The 18,655-nt window shown below is 37.3% G+C and overlaps 3 protein-coding genes across 4 annotated transcripts in view; 2 read left to right on the top strand and 1 right to left on the bottom strand.

The window, feature by feature from the left end:
* The window catches only part of LOC100352376 (olfactory receptor 8B3-like), a 113,499-nt gene that overhangs the window by 72,264 nt on the left and 22,580 nt on the right, over positions 1-18,655 (top strand). The window lies entirely within an intron of this gene.
* Positions 1,468-4,445, top strand: LOC100351879 (olfactory receptor 8B3-like). The gene is made up of 2 exons (XM_008260123.4): positions 1,468-1,475; positions 3,400-4,445. Exons 1-2 carry the CDS (start codon positions 1,468-1,470, stop codon positions 4,331-4,333), a joined length of 942 nt encoding a protein of 313 aa, XP_008258345.3. The 3' UTR covers positions 4,334-4,445.
* LOC100352124 (olfactory receptor 8B3) lies at positions 14,521-15,476 on the bottom strand. Its single transcript, XM_070065347.2, is given in 2 exon segments — positions 14,521-14,654; positions 14,657-15,476. Coding segments are annotated over 2 exon segments (954 nt in total).

Below are 18,655 nucleotides of genomic sequence, written 5' to 3'. Positions count from 1 at the left end.
GAATACAAATGGCTAACAAATATATGAAAAAATCTTCAACTATCAGTAGCCATCATGGAAATGAAAATCTAAACCACAATGAGAAACCACCTCACCCCTGTCAGAGTGGCTAAAATCCAAAACAGAAAGTAACAAATGCTGGCAAAGATGTGGAGAAATGGGGACACTCAAACATAATATTGGAGGGAAGGTAAATCAGTGTGGCCGCTGTGGAAAACAGTAAGGTTATTTCTTAAGAAACTAAATATGCCATCACTTCTCAGCCTTTTGGCTAAGATCAAGTGTGAAACTAAATATGCCATATGTTGCAGAAATGTTATCTTTGGGTTTATACCCAAAAGACGGGAACAGGTTGCATCAAAGAGATGCCCGCACCATCACAGCTATAGTAGCACTGTTCACAATAGCCAACAGACGGACTCAATCCATCATATCAGATGAATGGATAAAGAAAATATACATACACAATGGAATATTATTCAGGTATAAAAATGAATTAAGTTCCAGTTTACAAAATGCATACAACTGGAGGACATCATATTGAGTGAAATAAGTGGGACACAGAAAGACAAATACTACATATTGTTCCTTATAAATGGGAGTTAAAATTAGAAAGATAAAAAATCAAAAAATACCTTTGTGCATTAGTATTGCTGCAAACATAATTTTGCCAATCTTTGTTCTACACCATTGTGAAACCATTGGTTAAGAATGTTACCTTGCTATAGTTTCAATGATCTGTAATTTCTTTAAAATGTGCTGCATGTGGGTGAAATGGCCGTCTTTCCATTCAACTTTTTTTTTATAACCCTTCATATTTTCCTGCTAAAATAGGGGCTTTATTTTTTTTTGCTTTTTACTAGTTTATTTGATGGAGTGTGAAACCCTCGACTATAATGTCAACAAAAAATATACTATTTCAAAAACTAACAAAAATAAGAAAGAATGTCATAATGAAAGAAAGGGACAGGGAGGGATGACAGGAAGGAGAAAGTGGGGAAATGGGGGCCAGTGCTGTGGCTTAGCGGGTAAAGCCAACTCCTGCAGAGCCAGCATCCCATATGGGCACCAGTTGGAGTCCCAACTGCTCCTCTTCTGTTCCAGTTCTGTGTTATGGTCTGGGAAACCAGTAAAAGATGACCCAAGTCTCTGGGCCCCTGAATCCACAATGGGAGACAAAGAAGAAGCTCCTGGCTCCTGGCTCTGGATTGGCCCAGCTCTGGCCATTGCGGACATTTAAGAGTGAACCAGTGGATGGAGGGTCTCTCTCTCTCTTTACCACTGCCACTCTGTAACTTGGTCTTTAAAATAAATAAATAAATAAATAAATCTTAAAAAAGAAAGGGAGAAAAGGGATATTAAATTCTTAGAATTGTATCTGTGTACTACACTGAATCTGTTAAAAATTTAAAAAAAAATCCACTAAAACTAAAATAAGTAAAATAAAGAAAAAGATACAGAGGTAAGATGATACTGTATCCACAAAACAAATATGGAGTATGAAAGGTATAAACAGGGAATAAGAAACTTAAAAAAATTAAAAACACAAAAGCACTATCTGTGTCCCCACTGGACCCAGGAAGCTAGGGTATACTGTCATTTGTCACATTCCAAGATAACCTAGATAGTGGTCAGTTGCCTTTTCTAGTATACTCCCCAAAAGGTGAGCACTGGAAATTTAATGCCTCTCTTTCCCTACTCAGCGGCAAAAAGGATGGTAGGGATGTTACAGCTTCTGCCTTTGCCCTGAGCTTAGAGAACAGACTGTGCTGATTGCCACTGAAAACTGCCCTCTCTGTTCCCACTGGCCCCTGGTGATCAGAGTATACCATTTCCTGTGTTCTGCCAGTGTTATTAAACAGGTTGAATAGAAGCCAGTCTTCTGGATCATCTCTCCAAATGTGCAAGATGGGATGTATGGTGTACATTCCCAAGGAGAGCATCCTCTTTCCCCCAGTTTTATGGTGCTACATTAAAATAGTGAAAACAGCAAGAGAATGAATAAGTTTTCTGCCAGACTCAGTGTGGCTGGTTTAATTCTAGGCTATGGTGCAGGAACATCTAAAGTAGTTTGGAATACCCAAAAATGAAATCTGCCTAGGAATGGATGAACTACTTTGTTTATGGTGGGAAGGAGATCCAGGACTTTCTATTTCACCAGAACAGAGATGAAAACTTATTATTGGCTCTACCTTGAGGGATGCACAATCCCTAGGGTGAAGGGAAAAGTCTGAGAAAGCATTGTGAGTCTCTAAGGAATTAAAGACAGATTATGATCTAGACTATAAATACTCTCTCCTATTTCTCTGTTAGACTTTGAATCTGCTCCCTACAGAAGAGACTGAGCCATCTCCTTGGTTTATAACCAAGTGCAATATATCATTAAACTCATATCAAGTCTTCTGTGTCTTATCAAATGGAAAATGTGAAAATGAGAAATAATTTATTTTTCTCTAATGTGTGAAAGGATTCAGAGTCATAATCAAAATATACTATCTATATTTCATAAATATTTCCAGCGCATATTGGAAATATAATCTGGGCTGCATGTTGGAGTCAAAGAAACCGAATCCTCAAAACCTAAAGTTTTCCATTCAGGACAATAGCGGTATATAAGCAATAAGAAAGTACCAAGGATTCCTGTCCTAAGCAGGGTGAGTTCCTGGATTCTGTGAATATTGTTGTCTCATTAGCTTCGAGATTGAAGTCTGGGGATCTAAGCTGTTCCCTTTTATTTTTCATTTCATGTAGTTTATGACTCAGGGAAACTGATATCAGAATCTGTTCAAGAGGGCAGTCCACATGAGCAGAGACACCAGGGTGCTCAGGAATGCAGTATCTGGCGGTAGTCTCCCTTTCATGGATAAAACACTTACTCTTCCAGTTGTAGGACATTTTTGTGACATTGGGAATTAACTTAACCTCTTGTAGATGCTTGCTGTTTGTTTCAGGAACAGTGGTCTTGGTTTCCACCCCACCAGAGGCTAATCAGTATTTGAGACCAGGACCAGGTTGCTAATGCCTCTGCCTCCAATTTTATTGGTGAGAGGAGGGAACAAGTAAAGGAAGAAATGTCAAGAAAATAGAAGGACAATACTATCCTGGTCCACTTTTCTTCTTTTTTTTTTCCTTGGCTTTCAATTGTCATGTTTTCATAAGGTAGCACTGGCATCTAATGGTAACTTTGTTATGTACTTCACAATACTTATCTTGTTAAGAGGGAGACAGTGCCACTCAGTATCAGGGTAGTACTAAAGGTGGATCCTGTGAGCTGAGGTTGGGCTAAATCTCAGAAATCCCAGCAATACTATATGTTGTGGGACAAATATTGTGAGAAGAGCTGAGTTGTCCTACAACATTATCTTTTCTTCCCTGTGTCCACAGGTTCCCCCAGGGAAGAATGGCTTCTGGAAATGTCTCTATTGTGACTGAGTTCATCTTGGTGGGGTTGACAGACCAGCCAGATCTACAACTCCCCCTGTTCTTCCTGTTTCTAGTCATGTATCTGTTCACTGTGGTGGGAAATTTGGGCCTGATAATTTTAATTGGGTTGAATTCACAACTGCACACTCCCATGTACTTTTTCCTCTTGAACTTGTCTTTCATAGACCTCTGCTATTCCTCTGTGTTTACACCGAAAATGTTAATGAACTTCATATCAAAGAAGAATATGATCTCTTACATGGAGTGCATGTCCCAGTTGTACTTTTTTTGCTTTTTTTCCATTTCTGAATGTTATGTGCTGACATCAATGGCCTATGACCGATATGTGGCCATCTGTAATCCACTTTTGTACAACATAGCCATGTCCCCAAAAGTCTCTTTCTGCCTTATGCTTGGTTCATACCTGCTGGCTTTTTCAGGTGCCATGGCCCACACTGGATGCATGCTGAGACTGACCTTCTGTGATGCAAACACCATCAACCACTATTTCTGTGATCTGCTTCCTTTACTTGAGCTCTCCTGCACCAGCACATATATCAATGAGGTGGAGGTTTTCATTGTGGTGGGCATCAACATCATTATCCCCAGCCTCACCATCTTTATTTCTTATGGTTTCATTCTCTCCAGCATCCTGCGCATCAGTTCTACTGAGGGCAGGTCCAAAGCCTTTAGCACCTGTAGCTCCCACATAATTGCTATTTCTCTTTTTTTTGGTTCAGGTGCATTTATGTATCTCAAACCGTTTTCTGCTGTGTCAATGGATGAGGGTAAAATCTCTTCTGTATTTTATACCAATACAGTTCCTTTGATGAACCCCTTGATCTATAGCCTGAGGAACAAAGATATTAAACTTGCTATGCACAGAACTGTGAGTAGGAGAAGGTTTTGATCAGACACAATATCTTTCTGTGCTGGTAATTACAAAGCAGAGAAATTCTGTAGGTTTAGTCACAATATTTTATAGCTGACTCTTTCTATTTCTTTTTTACTATGGCAAAGGACATTTGTCTACTCCCAATAATTTAATTCAAATTTTTGTACAGTTCATCTTTTTACTTTCAACAACATTATATAATTTGTTCTTCTCTTTTTTCCTTTAAATTTACAATACTAATGAAGAAATTCATGTCTTTTTTATAAATCATCATTTTTAAAAAAGATTTATTTTATTCATTTGAAGGGAAGAATGACAGAGACAGAGAGAGAGACACAGAGAGAAAGAGATCTTCCATTGGCTGGTTCATTCTGCAAATGAATCTTGGGCCATCTTCAGTTGCTTTCCCAGTGCCCTAGTAGGGAGCTGTATTGAAAAAGGAGCATTTGGGACTTGAATCATCAGTGCTCCAGTATGGGATGGTGGTTTTGGTGGCTTAACCTACTGTCCCACAAAGCCTGTCCCTAAAATAATCGTTTTCAACTATTTTTCCCCTCTGGAAAAAAATTGTGTGCTAAATGACCAAATCAGATAATACTAGGGTTACATTGCGTCATTGAAGAGGGGAAAACCTTATCTAACATTTGCCATTGGAAGAATGATTTAGATGGCATATTTATTTATTTATTTATTTATTTATTTATTTTTGACAGGCAGAGTGGACAGTGAGAGAGAGACAGGGAGAAAGGTCTTCCTTTTGCCGCTGGTTCACCCTCCAATGGCCGCTGTGGCTGGTGCACTGCGATGGCAGGAGCCAGGTACTATCCTGGTCTCCCACGGGGTGCAGGGCCCAAGTACTTGGGTCATACTCCACTGCACTCCCTGGTCAGATGAATATTTCTATCACCATGGTTCTGTCTTCCGATGGGCAAGAATGTACCTCATATAAACACCAGCGATGGAAGGTCATGAAGGCTGTCCAGTATTACCTACTTTGTTTCTCATAAACACTATTCATTCCATTGACAAAGAGTTTTCTTTTTAACTTGTAAGATTGAGCCAGCATATAATCGATAATTAACATATGTTTATTGCATGACAGGTATGTGATGAAAAACATTGGAGAACTTAGAAATTTATAGATAATTATGCATAGAGAAAGGATGATGTCATAATAACTCGAATTGTTAAAATCATAATGAATGAGTCAAAAGTAAATATTGCAATTTTAATTCAAGTTCAGAAGTGTCATAGCATTAAGTGATTTTGTGTTGAGTTCGAGATATCTGGTTAGAATACTCTATCTCACCTACCTAGATAAATAGTTTTACTGGAGACTTGGCAATAGCAGAGTCTGATGGTAGAAGCCAGCAATATTCATTTAAGGAAAGCAGCTAACTGACAATTTTCCATAGGTGTTCACATCATGAGTTTCATCTTCCCATAAATAGAATGAGAACTTCCATGGATTCAAATTTGATTCATAAAATGTTGAAAATGAACATTTAAGATTATTTCTGGGGATCATAAAGATAAAAGAAATAAAGACTAGAACTAGAAAGGAATAATTATGCAAAATAAAGGCCAAGGATAAGTACTCAGTACTAAAGCTGGGATTCAGTAATGTGAAAAGATAAATATTACTCTAACAAATTCTGACTTGCATCTTTTAGATTGAAGTTCTCAAACTAGTGGCATCAGCAGATCCATGGATCTGATTTTTAAAAGTTCCTCCTTGCATTATTTAGGTAAGAGTCCTTTGACATTCTCTTGTAAATAATCATCTTAATTAGTCCTTAGTTTTCTAAATGCCTTTTTACTCTCCAAGAAAAGCTAAATGCATGGGAATCTACATCAATGAATCAATAGTTCCTGCTTTTTGGAACTAAGATGGAGATTGTTGCTCATTATAGAAATTGTAATGTACAGGAAAACTGTGTAAGAGATAAGAAACTCTGGATTAAGAAGTAGGGAAAATATTATCTGTCAACTCAGAACATTTGTTTTATAACTGATTCAGTTTTAACCTTTGATCCATATATATTTTCCCTTCTTGGATGCACTATGTCCTCTGTTTCTCTGTCCTGTAAACTACTGATCCACCTTCTTCCTGGGAAAGACTTGGTGAGAATTCATTGATATTTTCTGCAGCTATAGTATATATCACACTATAAAGTCTTTTTATTTGTACTTTTCAATTTTAATAAGATAAAAGTAGAAGAAAATTCTTTTCTCTACAATGAGTGCTCTTTTGTGCAGAGAACACATTCAGAATATGTACTAAAGATGAACAAACAAAAATGCTTCAGTATCACTGTTTCTATTCAAGGCAATTGAAAAGAAAATGGAGAAAATCAAGAATTCACAATTTTTTAGATCTACTTCCTTCCTGTGCCTGATTTATATTGATGACATATAGCACATGGCCACAAGTTGCTGGAGAGAAAACTGTCTATCTACTGGTTCACTCCCCAGATGACTGCAATGGGCAGTGTAGGGGCCAAAATGCAGCCAGAAGTTTCATCTGGGTCTCCCACATGGGTTCAGAGGCCCAAGCATTGTGGCATAGCAGATTAAGCCACCATCGTGACTTCAGTATTCCATATGGGGGTGGTTCAAGTCCCAGCTCCTCCATTTCCAATCCAGCTCTCTGCTAATGTGCCTGAGAAAGCCATGGAAGATGGCTCAAGTTCTTGGGCTCCTGCACACACATGGGACACCCAAAAGACTCTCCAGGCTTTCTCTCTCTCTCTCTCAATCTCTCTCTCTCTCTCTCTTTCTCTCTCTCTCTCTCTCTCGGTAACTCTGCCCTTTAAGTAAATAAAATAATACTTTAAAAAAGAATATAAGATCTATCTTAATCTATTTTTATTGATATAAGAAAATGTCACAAGTTGGATAGTTTATAATCAACAGTATAATAACTAATAGTCCAGGAAGCTGGGAAGTCTGAGAGCTATGTGCCAGCATCTAGTGACAGTATTGTTGCTGTATCATGACATGATATTAGGAATCATGTGGAAGAGGGGCAAATAGGAAGAAGAAGCAGAAGTAAGAAGGTAGAAGAGGGGAGGAGTAACAGAAGGGAGATGTAGAGAAAGACAGAGACATAACAGAGAATGAGTGAAAGGGAGATGAGCCTGTCCTTTTGTAAGGATTCCACCCTCAGGAGAGAAAATCCCTTCCCAGGATAACTTCAGAGCCCTCATGACTCAGAAACCTCTTAAAGGTCACAGCTCTTAATACATTGGTAATTAAATTTCAACATAGTTTGGGTAGATGAAAACATTCAGACAAATGTTATTTTTATTAACATAAAACAATTTAAAATTTAAAGCATCAGTATCATTTACACTAGCACAAATTAATCATCAGTCTTAGATATAATTATATGTGCAAAAGAGATGTCTAAAAGACAAAGAAGTAGAAAACATAGAAATAGAGTGATGCTCTATATTTATGGATTGGGAGATTCAGTATTGCTAAGATGTCCATTGTCTCTCGGCTGATGTGTACATTCCATACAATTATGTTAGGTCCCAAGGGGAATGTTTTGCAATGTTTTCAACCAGATCTTCAAGAGCATTTTGAAAGCCAAAGAAATAATAACTGAGAACATAAGAATAATCAAATACATTTTCCAATCGGACAAATTTTAGAGACAACAAAATTGCTTTAAAAAGCATTATAATGCTACAATAATCAATACTCTGCAGTAGTGACAAAAAGATACTCAGGTTGCTCAATGAAATGAAACGAGAATCCAGAAATAGATCCCCATGTACTATTATTGACAAACTACACAGTTCATTTACTGATGTAAAATTTCTCCAATGAAATCCTGTCTTTTACAACACAGTGGATGCAACTGGAAACCATTATACTTAGTGAAATAAGCCAGTCCCCAAAAGACAAATACCATATGTTTTCTCTGATATGTGGTAGCTAAATAAAGTACCAAAAATGTAATGGGTATGAGTGAATTTCAAATTTTGAGATACAATGATTGTTTATAGTCCTTGCCTCTACTGTTGAGGAACAGTTTTTTTTATTCTTACTATTTATTTATTTATTTATTTACAGGCAGAGTGGACAGTGAGAGAGAGAGACAGAGAGAAAGGTCTTCCTTTGCCATTGGTTCACCTTCCAATGCCCACTGCAGCTGGTACGCTGTGGCCGGCGCACCGCGCTGATCCGAAGGCAGGAGCCAGGTGCTTATCCTGCTCTCCCATGGGGTGCAGGGCCCAAGGACTGGGCCATCCTCCACTGCACTCCTAGGCCATACCAGAGAGCTGGCCTGGAAGAGGGGCAACAGGGACAAAATCCAGCACCCCACTGGGACTAGAACCTGGTGTGTTGGCACCACAAGGCGGAGGATTAACCTATTAAACCGAGGTGCCGGCCTTACTATTTATTGAACTCTTTACTTAGTGTAGGGTTAATCTTATGAGTATAAAGTAAACTAAAGTAGATCATTGTAAATATTGAGAGGGAATATGAGAACAAGGAAGAGGAAGTGTGAGAGTGTAAGTGGGGTGGACGGCAGAGTGGGAAGTATCACTAAACTCCTAAATCTGTATATATGTAATACACAGATGTCTTTATCTTAATTGTTAGTAAATAAATAAATAAATAAATAAAACACAATGATATTGATTCAGTAGCATATTAAAGGGATTATACATCATGACAAATGAGATATATCCTGGGATTTCAAGGATGGCTCAACATGTGAACATTACCATAAACACAAAACATAAAAGTATATAAATTATATAGACTTCTACTTAATATAAAATGAGTAGCTTATAAGCAAAGAAAATTGGTTAATAAAGTATTTTCAGCACCTCAGAGCATTTTACGTGGCCATTACTGATGATGATTTTATTTGTTCTTTCAATCTCCATCCTGACTCAGTTGAAATCAGACTCTGGCTTTTCTTTATAGCTTCGACAGCTAAATAAGGAAACACTAATGCTGTTATCCAGTCCAAAAAGGACAAAAGCCATGTGGGAAAATGCACCTAAGCACTGGAATCAGGTCTATCATGATTATAACTGTAACATGCCACATCTCCCTACAGAAAGACCGGAAATGTGTGATCTGGAAGAGTGAATAGCACCAATCTGCCACACTGGGCTACACATGTTGGTACCTAGCAAACTTCACTGATGTGAGATTTAAAAATGTGTAAATAAGGAATTGATTGATAGTATAGGGGCAAAGGAAGAACCCAAAACAAGAATGCTTGTAAGAGAAAGGCCACATTTGCTTGTTCCCCTTCACTGTATAGGTCAGGATTAAGATTGTTTGCTTGTTTCCCTTCACTGTATAGGACAGATTAAGATTATATCCACACATTCTAAATTATGCAGGGCCATTATGAACTATAAAATATGAAAGTCACTTTTTGGAAACTTTTCTTATTTTAGTATTTTGCTCTTGTTTTTCATAGGCTTGTGTTAGTCACCAAAGTCATTGATTATTCGTGTTACACTGATTTTTAAAAATAGGTAAATTAGGGGTGGACATTGTGGTGCAATGGTTAAACTGTCATGTGGGACATCTGCATCTCCTATCACAGTGCATGATTCAAGTCCCTGTTATCCCACTTCCAATCCAGCTTTCTGCTAATGCATCTGTTAAAGCAGATTAAAGTCCAAATAATTTAGTCGCTGTCATCCATGTGGGAGACTTGAATGAAGTTCCTGGATCCTGGCTTCAGCCTGACCAATCCCTGCCAACGTGAGCACTTGGGGAGGGAACCTGTCAATGGAAGCTCGCTCCCTCTCTCTCTCATCTCTGTTACTCTGCTTTCAAATATATAAAGAAATCTTTTAAAAGTAAATAAATAAGATAAAAGCAGGTAAATTAGTACAATTATAATAGTAATAAACCCTTACACATTGTAAATAAAACACACCAAGGCCCAGTCTCAGTTCTACCACGCCTCAGTTGTGATTTGGAACAATCCATGAATACCTTTGAGCATTGGACCCATCAACTATGAAATGTGACCTAGATTCACCTGTCCCATTCTTCATCCAAGTTCTTCCTTAAGAAGCTCAGATACTCACAGAAGTGATGGTGCAGGAGAAACTGCATAATCCTCCTCCCAGGAGCAATTTTAACATCTGTTTATGTGTCTGTCCCCATATTTGAAATAAGTTAACTCAGCTTCATGTTAGCAATAGTCTTTACATCGCTCAGGATCCACCAGCCTGCCACTCAATGAGGAAGATGAAAATCTCTGCCTCTGGTGTAAAACATTCTCATTGTTAGATTTTAATGTTTTAAGGTACACATTTTTGAACAACATGGCCTCTGAATATCAACTGCTCATCTGAGCTTGAGCATAATTCACAGTGAAATAAATATTCCAGTCTCAAGGGAAACTCCACCTGTGCTATTCTTTAGTAAAAGCTCCATGTCAACACTCAGAAGGACAATATAGCACCATAGTCAGTTTTCAGGAGTAATCTTTACTATATAAAACCATTTTAGCCTCTTTCCATGTGATCAGATATAACTCTATGTTGGATTGTGAAAATATAGCTTAGTATTTCCCCTTTCCTGTGCCTTAATGATGTTGGTGACATATATCTCATGGCCACAGGTTGCTAGGCACTAAGCAGGTAAAAAATGGTGTGTGCATGTGTGTATGTGCGCCTGAAAGGCAGCAGTGTAAACATGAGTGAGGGATAAGGAAGTAATGGAGGTAGGTCTCAAATGGCTTTTACTTCTGGCTTTCAAGAGTTCTTCACTGGAGGCCAATCTGGCCATGCTCATTCCAAATTCATCCCAAGCAACAATAGCAGCTTCCTTAGAGAAAGTTAACATTCAATGTTTCCAGGATGTAACCAGGAAACATTCTTTCTGACCTTTGATTGGAGGGCCATTTTCTGTTATTACCTATAAAGTCCAGGCTTGCTCAATGACTTGCAAAATTTTAATGATTTGTGACTACGTTAAAATTTATTTAAGTGAAGCAGAACATCTTTTTATTTGATTATTGTCTACAGCCCTTGCTTATTTTCCTTTTGGAGTTTTTACTTGTGTTTTTGTTTTTTATTTGTTGAGCTCTTTTTTAGTAAAGCAACCAAACCTTTGACTATACTGTAAATTAAAAATATGCTAACAAAAAAATTAAGTTTAAAAAATCCCTGCCTGTACATAGGTATGGTTAAGTGAGTCCCATGACCTACCTGCCTAGTCCTCAGATGTGGCAATTTCAGTGGCATAAACCTCCTCTATTACTTCTTTAGTTCCATTCACATTTTTTTAAAAGTCACAAGATTAACTCTACATGTACATGTAAAATACCCCAAATCCCCTCACCTTGAAATGAAAACCAAATACACATATCATGCCTAAACTTGCTAACTAAAAGCTATCAACTAAGCTGAGTTTTGAAATTTGGCTACCCTTAACTTCTGCAACCTATCTTTATAAGCTTTTAATTATTTTCCCTAAAATAATACTCAAGACTGAAGACTATATTTTAAAATTTGTATTTCTTGATATTGAAACATATTTCATTTGTATTCTAAAGTTTGTTCAACAAAAGATCTGTAATCTAGTTTAACCCACTCTTTGGACTATTCCATTTTAATGCTAACATAGGTATTGGAGTGTATGCACTACTGCAATGCCTACAAAGCTTTAAAAATAGCAGAGATGGTAGTTACTTATATATAAACATTGTACTTTCTACAGCCAAAACTATTTTATCCAGAGGAACAGTGAGTAACACATAAATCAAAGAAACCTAACCAAGTTAACTACTTTATATAAATAGAACGTTTTTGTCCTAGAAGCTGAGATTGAGACAGACAGACACAGAGTCCCCATCAGCTGTTTCAATACACAAACGCCCAGAACAACTGAGGCTGGGCGTAGGTGATGCGGAGAGTGGGCTATTCAATTCACGTCTCCTAGGTAGGTGGCAAGAAAACAACTACCTGAGCCATTCCTGCTGCCTTCCAGGGTCTGCATTAGTGGAAAACTGGAAACAGGATCTGGAGTCAGGTTATCAAATCCAGTACTCAGATATAGGACTTGGGTGTCGTAACCAACACTTAACCAATAAGCCAAATGTCTCCTCTGTTAAGAGAGCTCTTTTGGGTGAAAAACATGCAACTTGATGTTGGGGCTTGTATATGAGATCTGAGTGTTCATTTCAAAATACAAATGAAGGCTTTAGTAATGCCAAGAATCTGGAAACAAATGAACATGCCAAAGCCAGGGAACTGCAACTCAGCCTAATTCTCCCCTGTGGGTAGTAGGGACTGAACTATTAGGGTCTTCATCTGGTTCTTCCCAGAATGCACATCAGCAGGTAACTACATTGGAAGCAGAGGAGCCAGGACTAGACCAAGCACTCTGATGGGAGATGCAGACATCACACGGAGGAATTAACAACTGTGCCACATGCCTGCCCCACAAATGAACACCAAGAAAACACATTTCTAAATTTCACAGCACTTAAATTTTGAGCAGATGTTACCAAAATGGTAAATAGTAAAAATCATTATGTCTATCTTAGACAATTGTTGCTTCATCAAGGATTAAAGATGTTCAGAGTAGTCATCCTTTGCCTGTTTTATCAAAAGAAAAGCAATACAACATCCTATTCTGCCAAATAAATTTTCATGATCTGTTGATTTATCAATGTTTCTTTCAATTAATCATTGCTCTTCCAACTACAGTGTGAGGTTTTAGTACCTTAAAAAGCATTTAAGATGAACAAATGGACACCATGAATGATCCAGGTGTTCCCAGGTACTCCTGCCTCAAGGGTTTGACATCTCTTTACTATCAAGTAACATAATCATCTTGTTCAGATAAACCCTGTGATCACCATAATATATCCAGGGCCTTTCCATTTACAGAGGAGGATCTAAAATAAGAGCTTCAATTGTCCATAATTTTATTTTCTGAATTCCTTCATTCTAAGTTCAGTCTAAGTTATTACTATTACTGTTCACTATTTTATCTCCTGAAACTGCTGCCCTTTCTCTTCCTGGTTCCTCACAAATGTGGCCACACCTTAAATAATTCCTCGCATACAACATAATTAGTGTGTGGCTATGGTGGATTATAAGTCTTATCAAAGTTTTAAGACAGTTCTCTACATAACTAAAACAAATTTGGAAGTCAATATGGTTTCTAAGTCATCACTGAGCATTCCCTGCAGAGTGATCACTTAATTCATTTGTTGTGTGCCTCTTTCGTTTCTGGGCTAAAGGCAGACTGCTGAATGGCTTTCTCTTCCATGATTCTAATTAATTGTAATGCACTTGATAGCATTTCAAAATATTTTTATTGTTCTAATTTTGGGGACAATGCAGCTCCCTACTCATCCTATTTCTTTTCCACATATCCTAGCTCAAGATACCACCTCTTCCAAAACAAGAAGGACCATAAATAGCTTACATAAATCAAACAAATAAATAAAGCAACTGTCACCCCGAGAGATGTGTAAATACTTGGAAACTAAGCAAATTAACTTTCAAAATAGAAATGACTTCTATATTTCACCTTTAGTTAAATAAAATATAAATGAAGTAAACAGGAAGTATATCAGAAAGAATACACACCTTGAAATCAAGAGAATATCCACTCTAGGATCTTTCATTAAGAGCTTGTAAGACTTTAAACAAATTATCAATTTTTGCTGACCTTTGGTACCTTACCTAGGTGATAAATATATATCTATGATCTACTATAAGCTACTTTGGGTTTATATAAGTAAATATAGATTTTTCCAAAGGAAGCTTAATGTATACTGACTAATGTATATATAATACATACTGTAAAATTATACTCACTAGTCCTTGTGCAAACTTGTATATCCACAAAATACTCTCATCTGAAGGAGACCTTTTCCTATTAGGGCAAGGATATAAAGAGAAGAATAGAAACAGATTGCCTGATTCCAATAGCACATGACAGCTGGAAGCAAAAAAACCCACACACTGCAAGTGGCACATTTTTCCACATAAAGATAGTGACAAAATTATATTTAACCTTATATTAATCAGAAACAAATGATGAATAGGGGAAATGATACAAATCATGGAGAAAAAATATTTAATACTAAAATAATTGGAAACAAATGGACAAGACACTCAATTAAAAATTACCATAAAACAATATGAAAAGATATTTCTCTTTAAACTTATTTCTAATTCTGGAACTATCTATAAAGAACATACAATTTTTGAATGAAATTTTCTTCTATTCAGGGTTCTTCTCAGTGCAAATTGAACATCTTTGTTCTGCAGACTGTAGATTAGGGGATTCATCATGGGAACCACATTGGTGTAAAACACAGAGGAGATTTACCCTCATCCATGGTCCCAGCAGAAGATGGCTTAAGATACACGAACGCACCTGATCCAAAGAAAAGGATAACAGCAATTATGTGAGAACTGCAGGTGCTGAAGGCTTTGGACCTGCCCTCAGTGGAGTTTATTTGAAAGATGCTGGAGAGAATGAAATCATAAGAGAGAAAGATAGTGAGGCTGGGCACAATGATGTTGATGCCAACCACAATGAAAACCTCCAGTTCGTTGACATATGAGCTGGTGCAGGAGAGCTGCATCACTGGGAGGATGTCACAGAAGTAGTGGTTAATGGTGTTTGCATCACAGAAGGTCAGTCTCAGCATGCATCCAGTGTGGGCCATGGCACCTGAAAAGGCCATCATGTATGAACCAAGCATAAGGCTGAAACACACTTTAGGGGACATGGCTATGTTATACAGAAGTGGATTACAGATGGCCACATAACGATCATAGGCCATTGACATGAGTACATAGCATTCAGAAATGACAAAAAAAGAGTAAAAGTATAAATGGGCCATGCATCCCATGTAAGAGATAACATTCTTCTTTGAGATGAAGTTCATCAGCATTTTGGGTGTAAACACAGAAGAATAACAGAGGTCTATGAAGGACAAGTTAAACAGAAAAAAGTACATGGGAGTGTGCAGTTGTGAATTCAACCCAATTAAAATTACCAAGCTCAAATTTCCCAACACAGTGACTACATAAATGACTAGAAACAGGAAGAACAGGAGAAGTTGGAGATCTGGCCAGTCTGTTAACCCAATCAGAATGAATTCAGTCACAGAAGATCCATTGCCAAGAGCCATTCTTCTCTCAGGGAGTCTGTGGACAAAGGTTGGAATGCTTGTGTTAGAGAATAATCCAGCTCTTCCTGCAGCATCTTCTTCCATAACTGAGAAGTCTGTGCTAGAATACCCAAGACTAGCCCTTCATGAGCCAACAGAACTGCCTGATGCCATGCTGTACTTTCTCCCACTTGCTTGTCTTCCATTCTAAACACAGCAAAGTGTGACACCAGTTTAGCCATCAGAGGACAGACCAATGACATATGCTCTGTGACCACTGGAAAATCCAAGCAAAGAAGAGTCGACCTGGACAAATCTTCTTTTCTACTCTCAATGTTCATTCATTTGAGATCCCCCTTCACCAGAAAAATTAGAGGTAGATGACTAATGCTAAACTCTAATGTAGATTAGACTCTGCTGGAATGAGAATATATGGTGTTTTTAATCAAAAATTAAGAAATCTAGGAGAAGTTAAATTAATGAGTCTAGGAGAAGTGAAGTTACTTCCCCGTGTTACAGAAGCAAGGACCTACATCTAGAACAGTGAGTGACACGTTCATGGAGGGGGAACTGACTGACTGAAATTCCATAAATTGTGCATCTACAATGATCCTGTACAATCTGTATTTCCCTTAAACAGATTCTTCTCCCTGTTTTACTTGAGTCTCAGGACTACAAAAAATGAGAAAGCAAGCAAGGGAGAAAGAAATGAGTATCTTAGCTCTTAGGAATCAAGCAAAAAGAAGGACACCAAAATGTGTGGAATTCAGAATCTCACCCTCCTTAGACTAGAAAACAATGCTGCTCCTTGTCTTGTTATTTGACACCATGGCCCTGGAAGGGCAACACCAGGATCTGTGGTGTTGGCTCCCTTGGTATGAGTAGCATACAGTGCAGACATAACTTCCAATGTGCCCTGGGAATCTTTATGAACTATGGCACATAATTTCTAATTATGACTTCACGTCATACCATACAACACAGGAAAAAAGTCTTTATTGTCCTCACATTTGCCAGTTGATAAGATACAGATTTAATGTGAGTTGAATGTACTTGGCTATAAACATGTACTTGGCTTGTTAGATCTTTTCTTCTATAGAATAAAGTCTAGTGGAAATAAGGAGACTGTATTTACACACTGGACCATAATCTGTCTTTTCTTTCCTTTGGGGATTCAACAATTTTATTAAAGTTTTCCCTTCGCCCCAGGGATTGTACAAACCCAAGAGTCAAAATTAAATTCCCATGTCACCACCATCTTCATATCTGATGGGAAATACAAGCATTGGATTTTTCTTTTATTTTCACACATCATAAATAGAAAATTTCCACAGATTCTACTTCTATCTTCTGAAAGTTTCAATAATTATAATATCTGACTACATTTTCCAGTCTCTCCTAGGATATCTCAATTTTTCAAATTTCTTTCTTCAAAATTTTTACTTCTAAAAGAGCTACTGGAAAGTATTTTCTGCATATGCTGCTGGGATCTTAAATGTAGCAGGCAACCTGGAAAATTACTTAAACTCTCTGTGTCTTAGGGCAGTGATTTCTAAAATAGGGATTTTAATAACAGCATCTCTTTTATGAGTTGTGACAATTGAATTAGATCCTACATTAAGCAGATTGTTAGAAAACCACCCTCCACATGGCAAATACTCAATAACTGACAACTGTCATTATTTATATTCTGAAGACATTGGTTCACCTTCATCAGAATTTTTTTTATATCTAGTCTTGTTTTGCCTTCTTTATTACTTGTTCCTGGTGCTAAATTCAGTACACAGTTTATTGGGACCTCCTTAAGTAAAATTTTTTCATGAGTCAATTTTATTAAACTTTTAAGGTCAGAAAATGATTCCAGTTCTTCACAATCTCACACAAACTAAAAATTCAGTGAGCACCTACTAAATCAAGAAAGGAAGACTGCAGATCAGTGTCTCGCATGAGCATATAAATGTAAAGATTCTCAACACATTTTAGCAAATCAAATCCAAAAATATTTCTAAAAACTTGTAAAATATGACCAAATGGAGGGCTGGCTCAACACAGAAATTTCCTAAAATGTAGTCTATCACATCAACATACAATGAAAAAAATCATATAAAGTTATCAACATAAAATATTTGAAAAATTCAGTCATGATTAACACTCTCAGCAAACTAGAAAAAGAGGTATATTTCCTCAATTTTATAAAATCTCTACAAATAACATTTTACTTAATGGTTAAAAACTACATACTTTCTTGTTAAGATCATAAATTAGGCAGGAAAGTTCTCTCATTATTCTATTCAACATTGTTTTCAAGGTCCTAGCCAATGTACTAAGACAAAAATAGTAAGGCATACACAAAATGAGAAATAAGAATTTAAACTGCTTGCTCTCAGAACATATCCTAATCTTCCAGTGACATACAAGTCTACAAGAAAAACAGTGAACTTTGTGTTTGATATTATATGAAGTTTCAAGCACCTGTTATAATTCTGGAACTTACCTCCTGAGCATAGGGTAACTACTACATAACAGGCACCTCACAAAGAAAATGCACACATGATCATTAAACACATGGAAAGATGCTCACCATCAGGTGAGCACATTAAAATAACAATGAGTTATCACTGTAAGACATTTAGAATACTACTTTTTTTTTTTTTAAATGAAAGAGATACGGGGCAGCATTGTGGAGGAGCATGTTAAGCCACGGCTTGCAATACTAGCATCCCATTAAGGAGTGTTGGTGCCAGTCTCAGCTGCTCCACTTGTGATCCATCTTCTTGTTAATGCACCTGAGAAAGTGGTGTAAGGTGGCCCAAGTAGCTGGACTCTGTCATCCATGTGGGGGACTCAAAAGGCAGTTCTTGGTTCCTCACTTCAACCTGCCCCTATCCCATCTATTGTTGCCATATGGGAAATGAACCAGCAGACTATGGTTTTCATTGTTAAGGATCTTGCACATCCCTGGTTAAATTTATCCAAAGCTATTTAAAATTTCTGTAGTTACTGTGAATGCGACTTATCTTATAAGCAACATAGTGATTCATCCTACACTACCCTCCCTCCCACTGGCACTCCCACCTATCTCCACCTCCCTCTTCTATTCCCATTGCTATTTTATACAAATACCTATTTTCAATTAACTTTATACTCACAAGATTAACCTTACATTAAATAAAGAACTCAACAAATACTATGAAAAAAAG

Source organism: Oryctolagus cuniculus, chromosome 1, assembly GCF_051225735.1.
Source record: "Oryctolagus cuniculus isolate XC-2025 breed Fujian yellow rabbit chromosome 1, ASM5122573v1, whole genome shotgun sequence".
NCBI classification, from domain to species: Eukaryota; Metazoa; Chordata; class Mammalia; order Lagomorpha; family Leporidae; genus Oryctolagus; species Oryctolagus cuniculus.
This window is presented reverse-complemented; position numbering and strand designations above follow the sequence as displayed.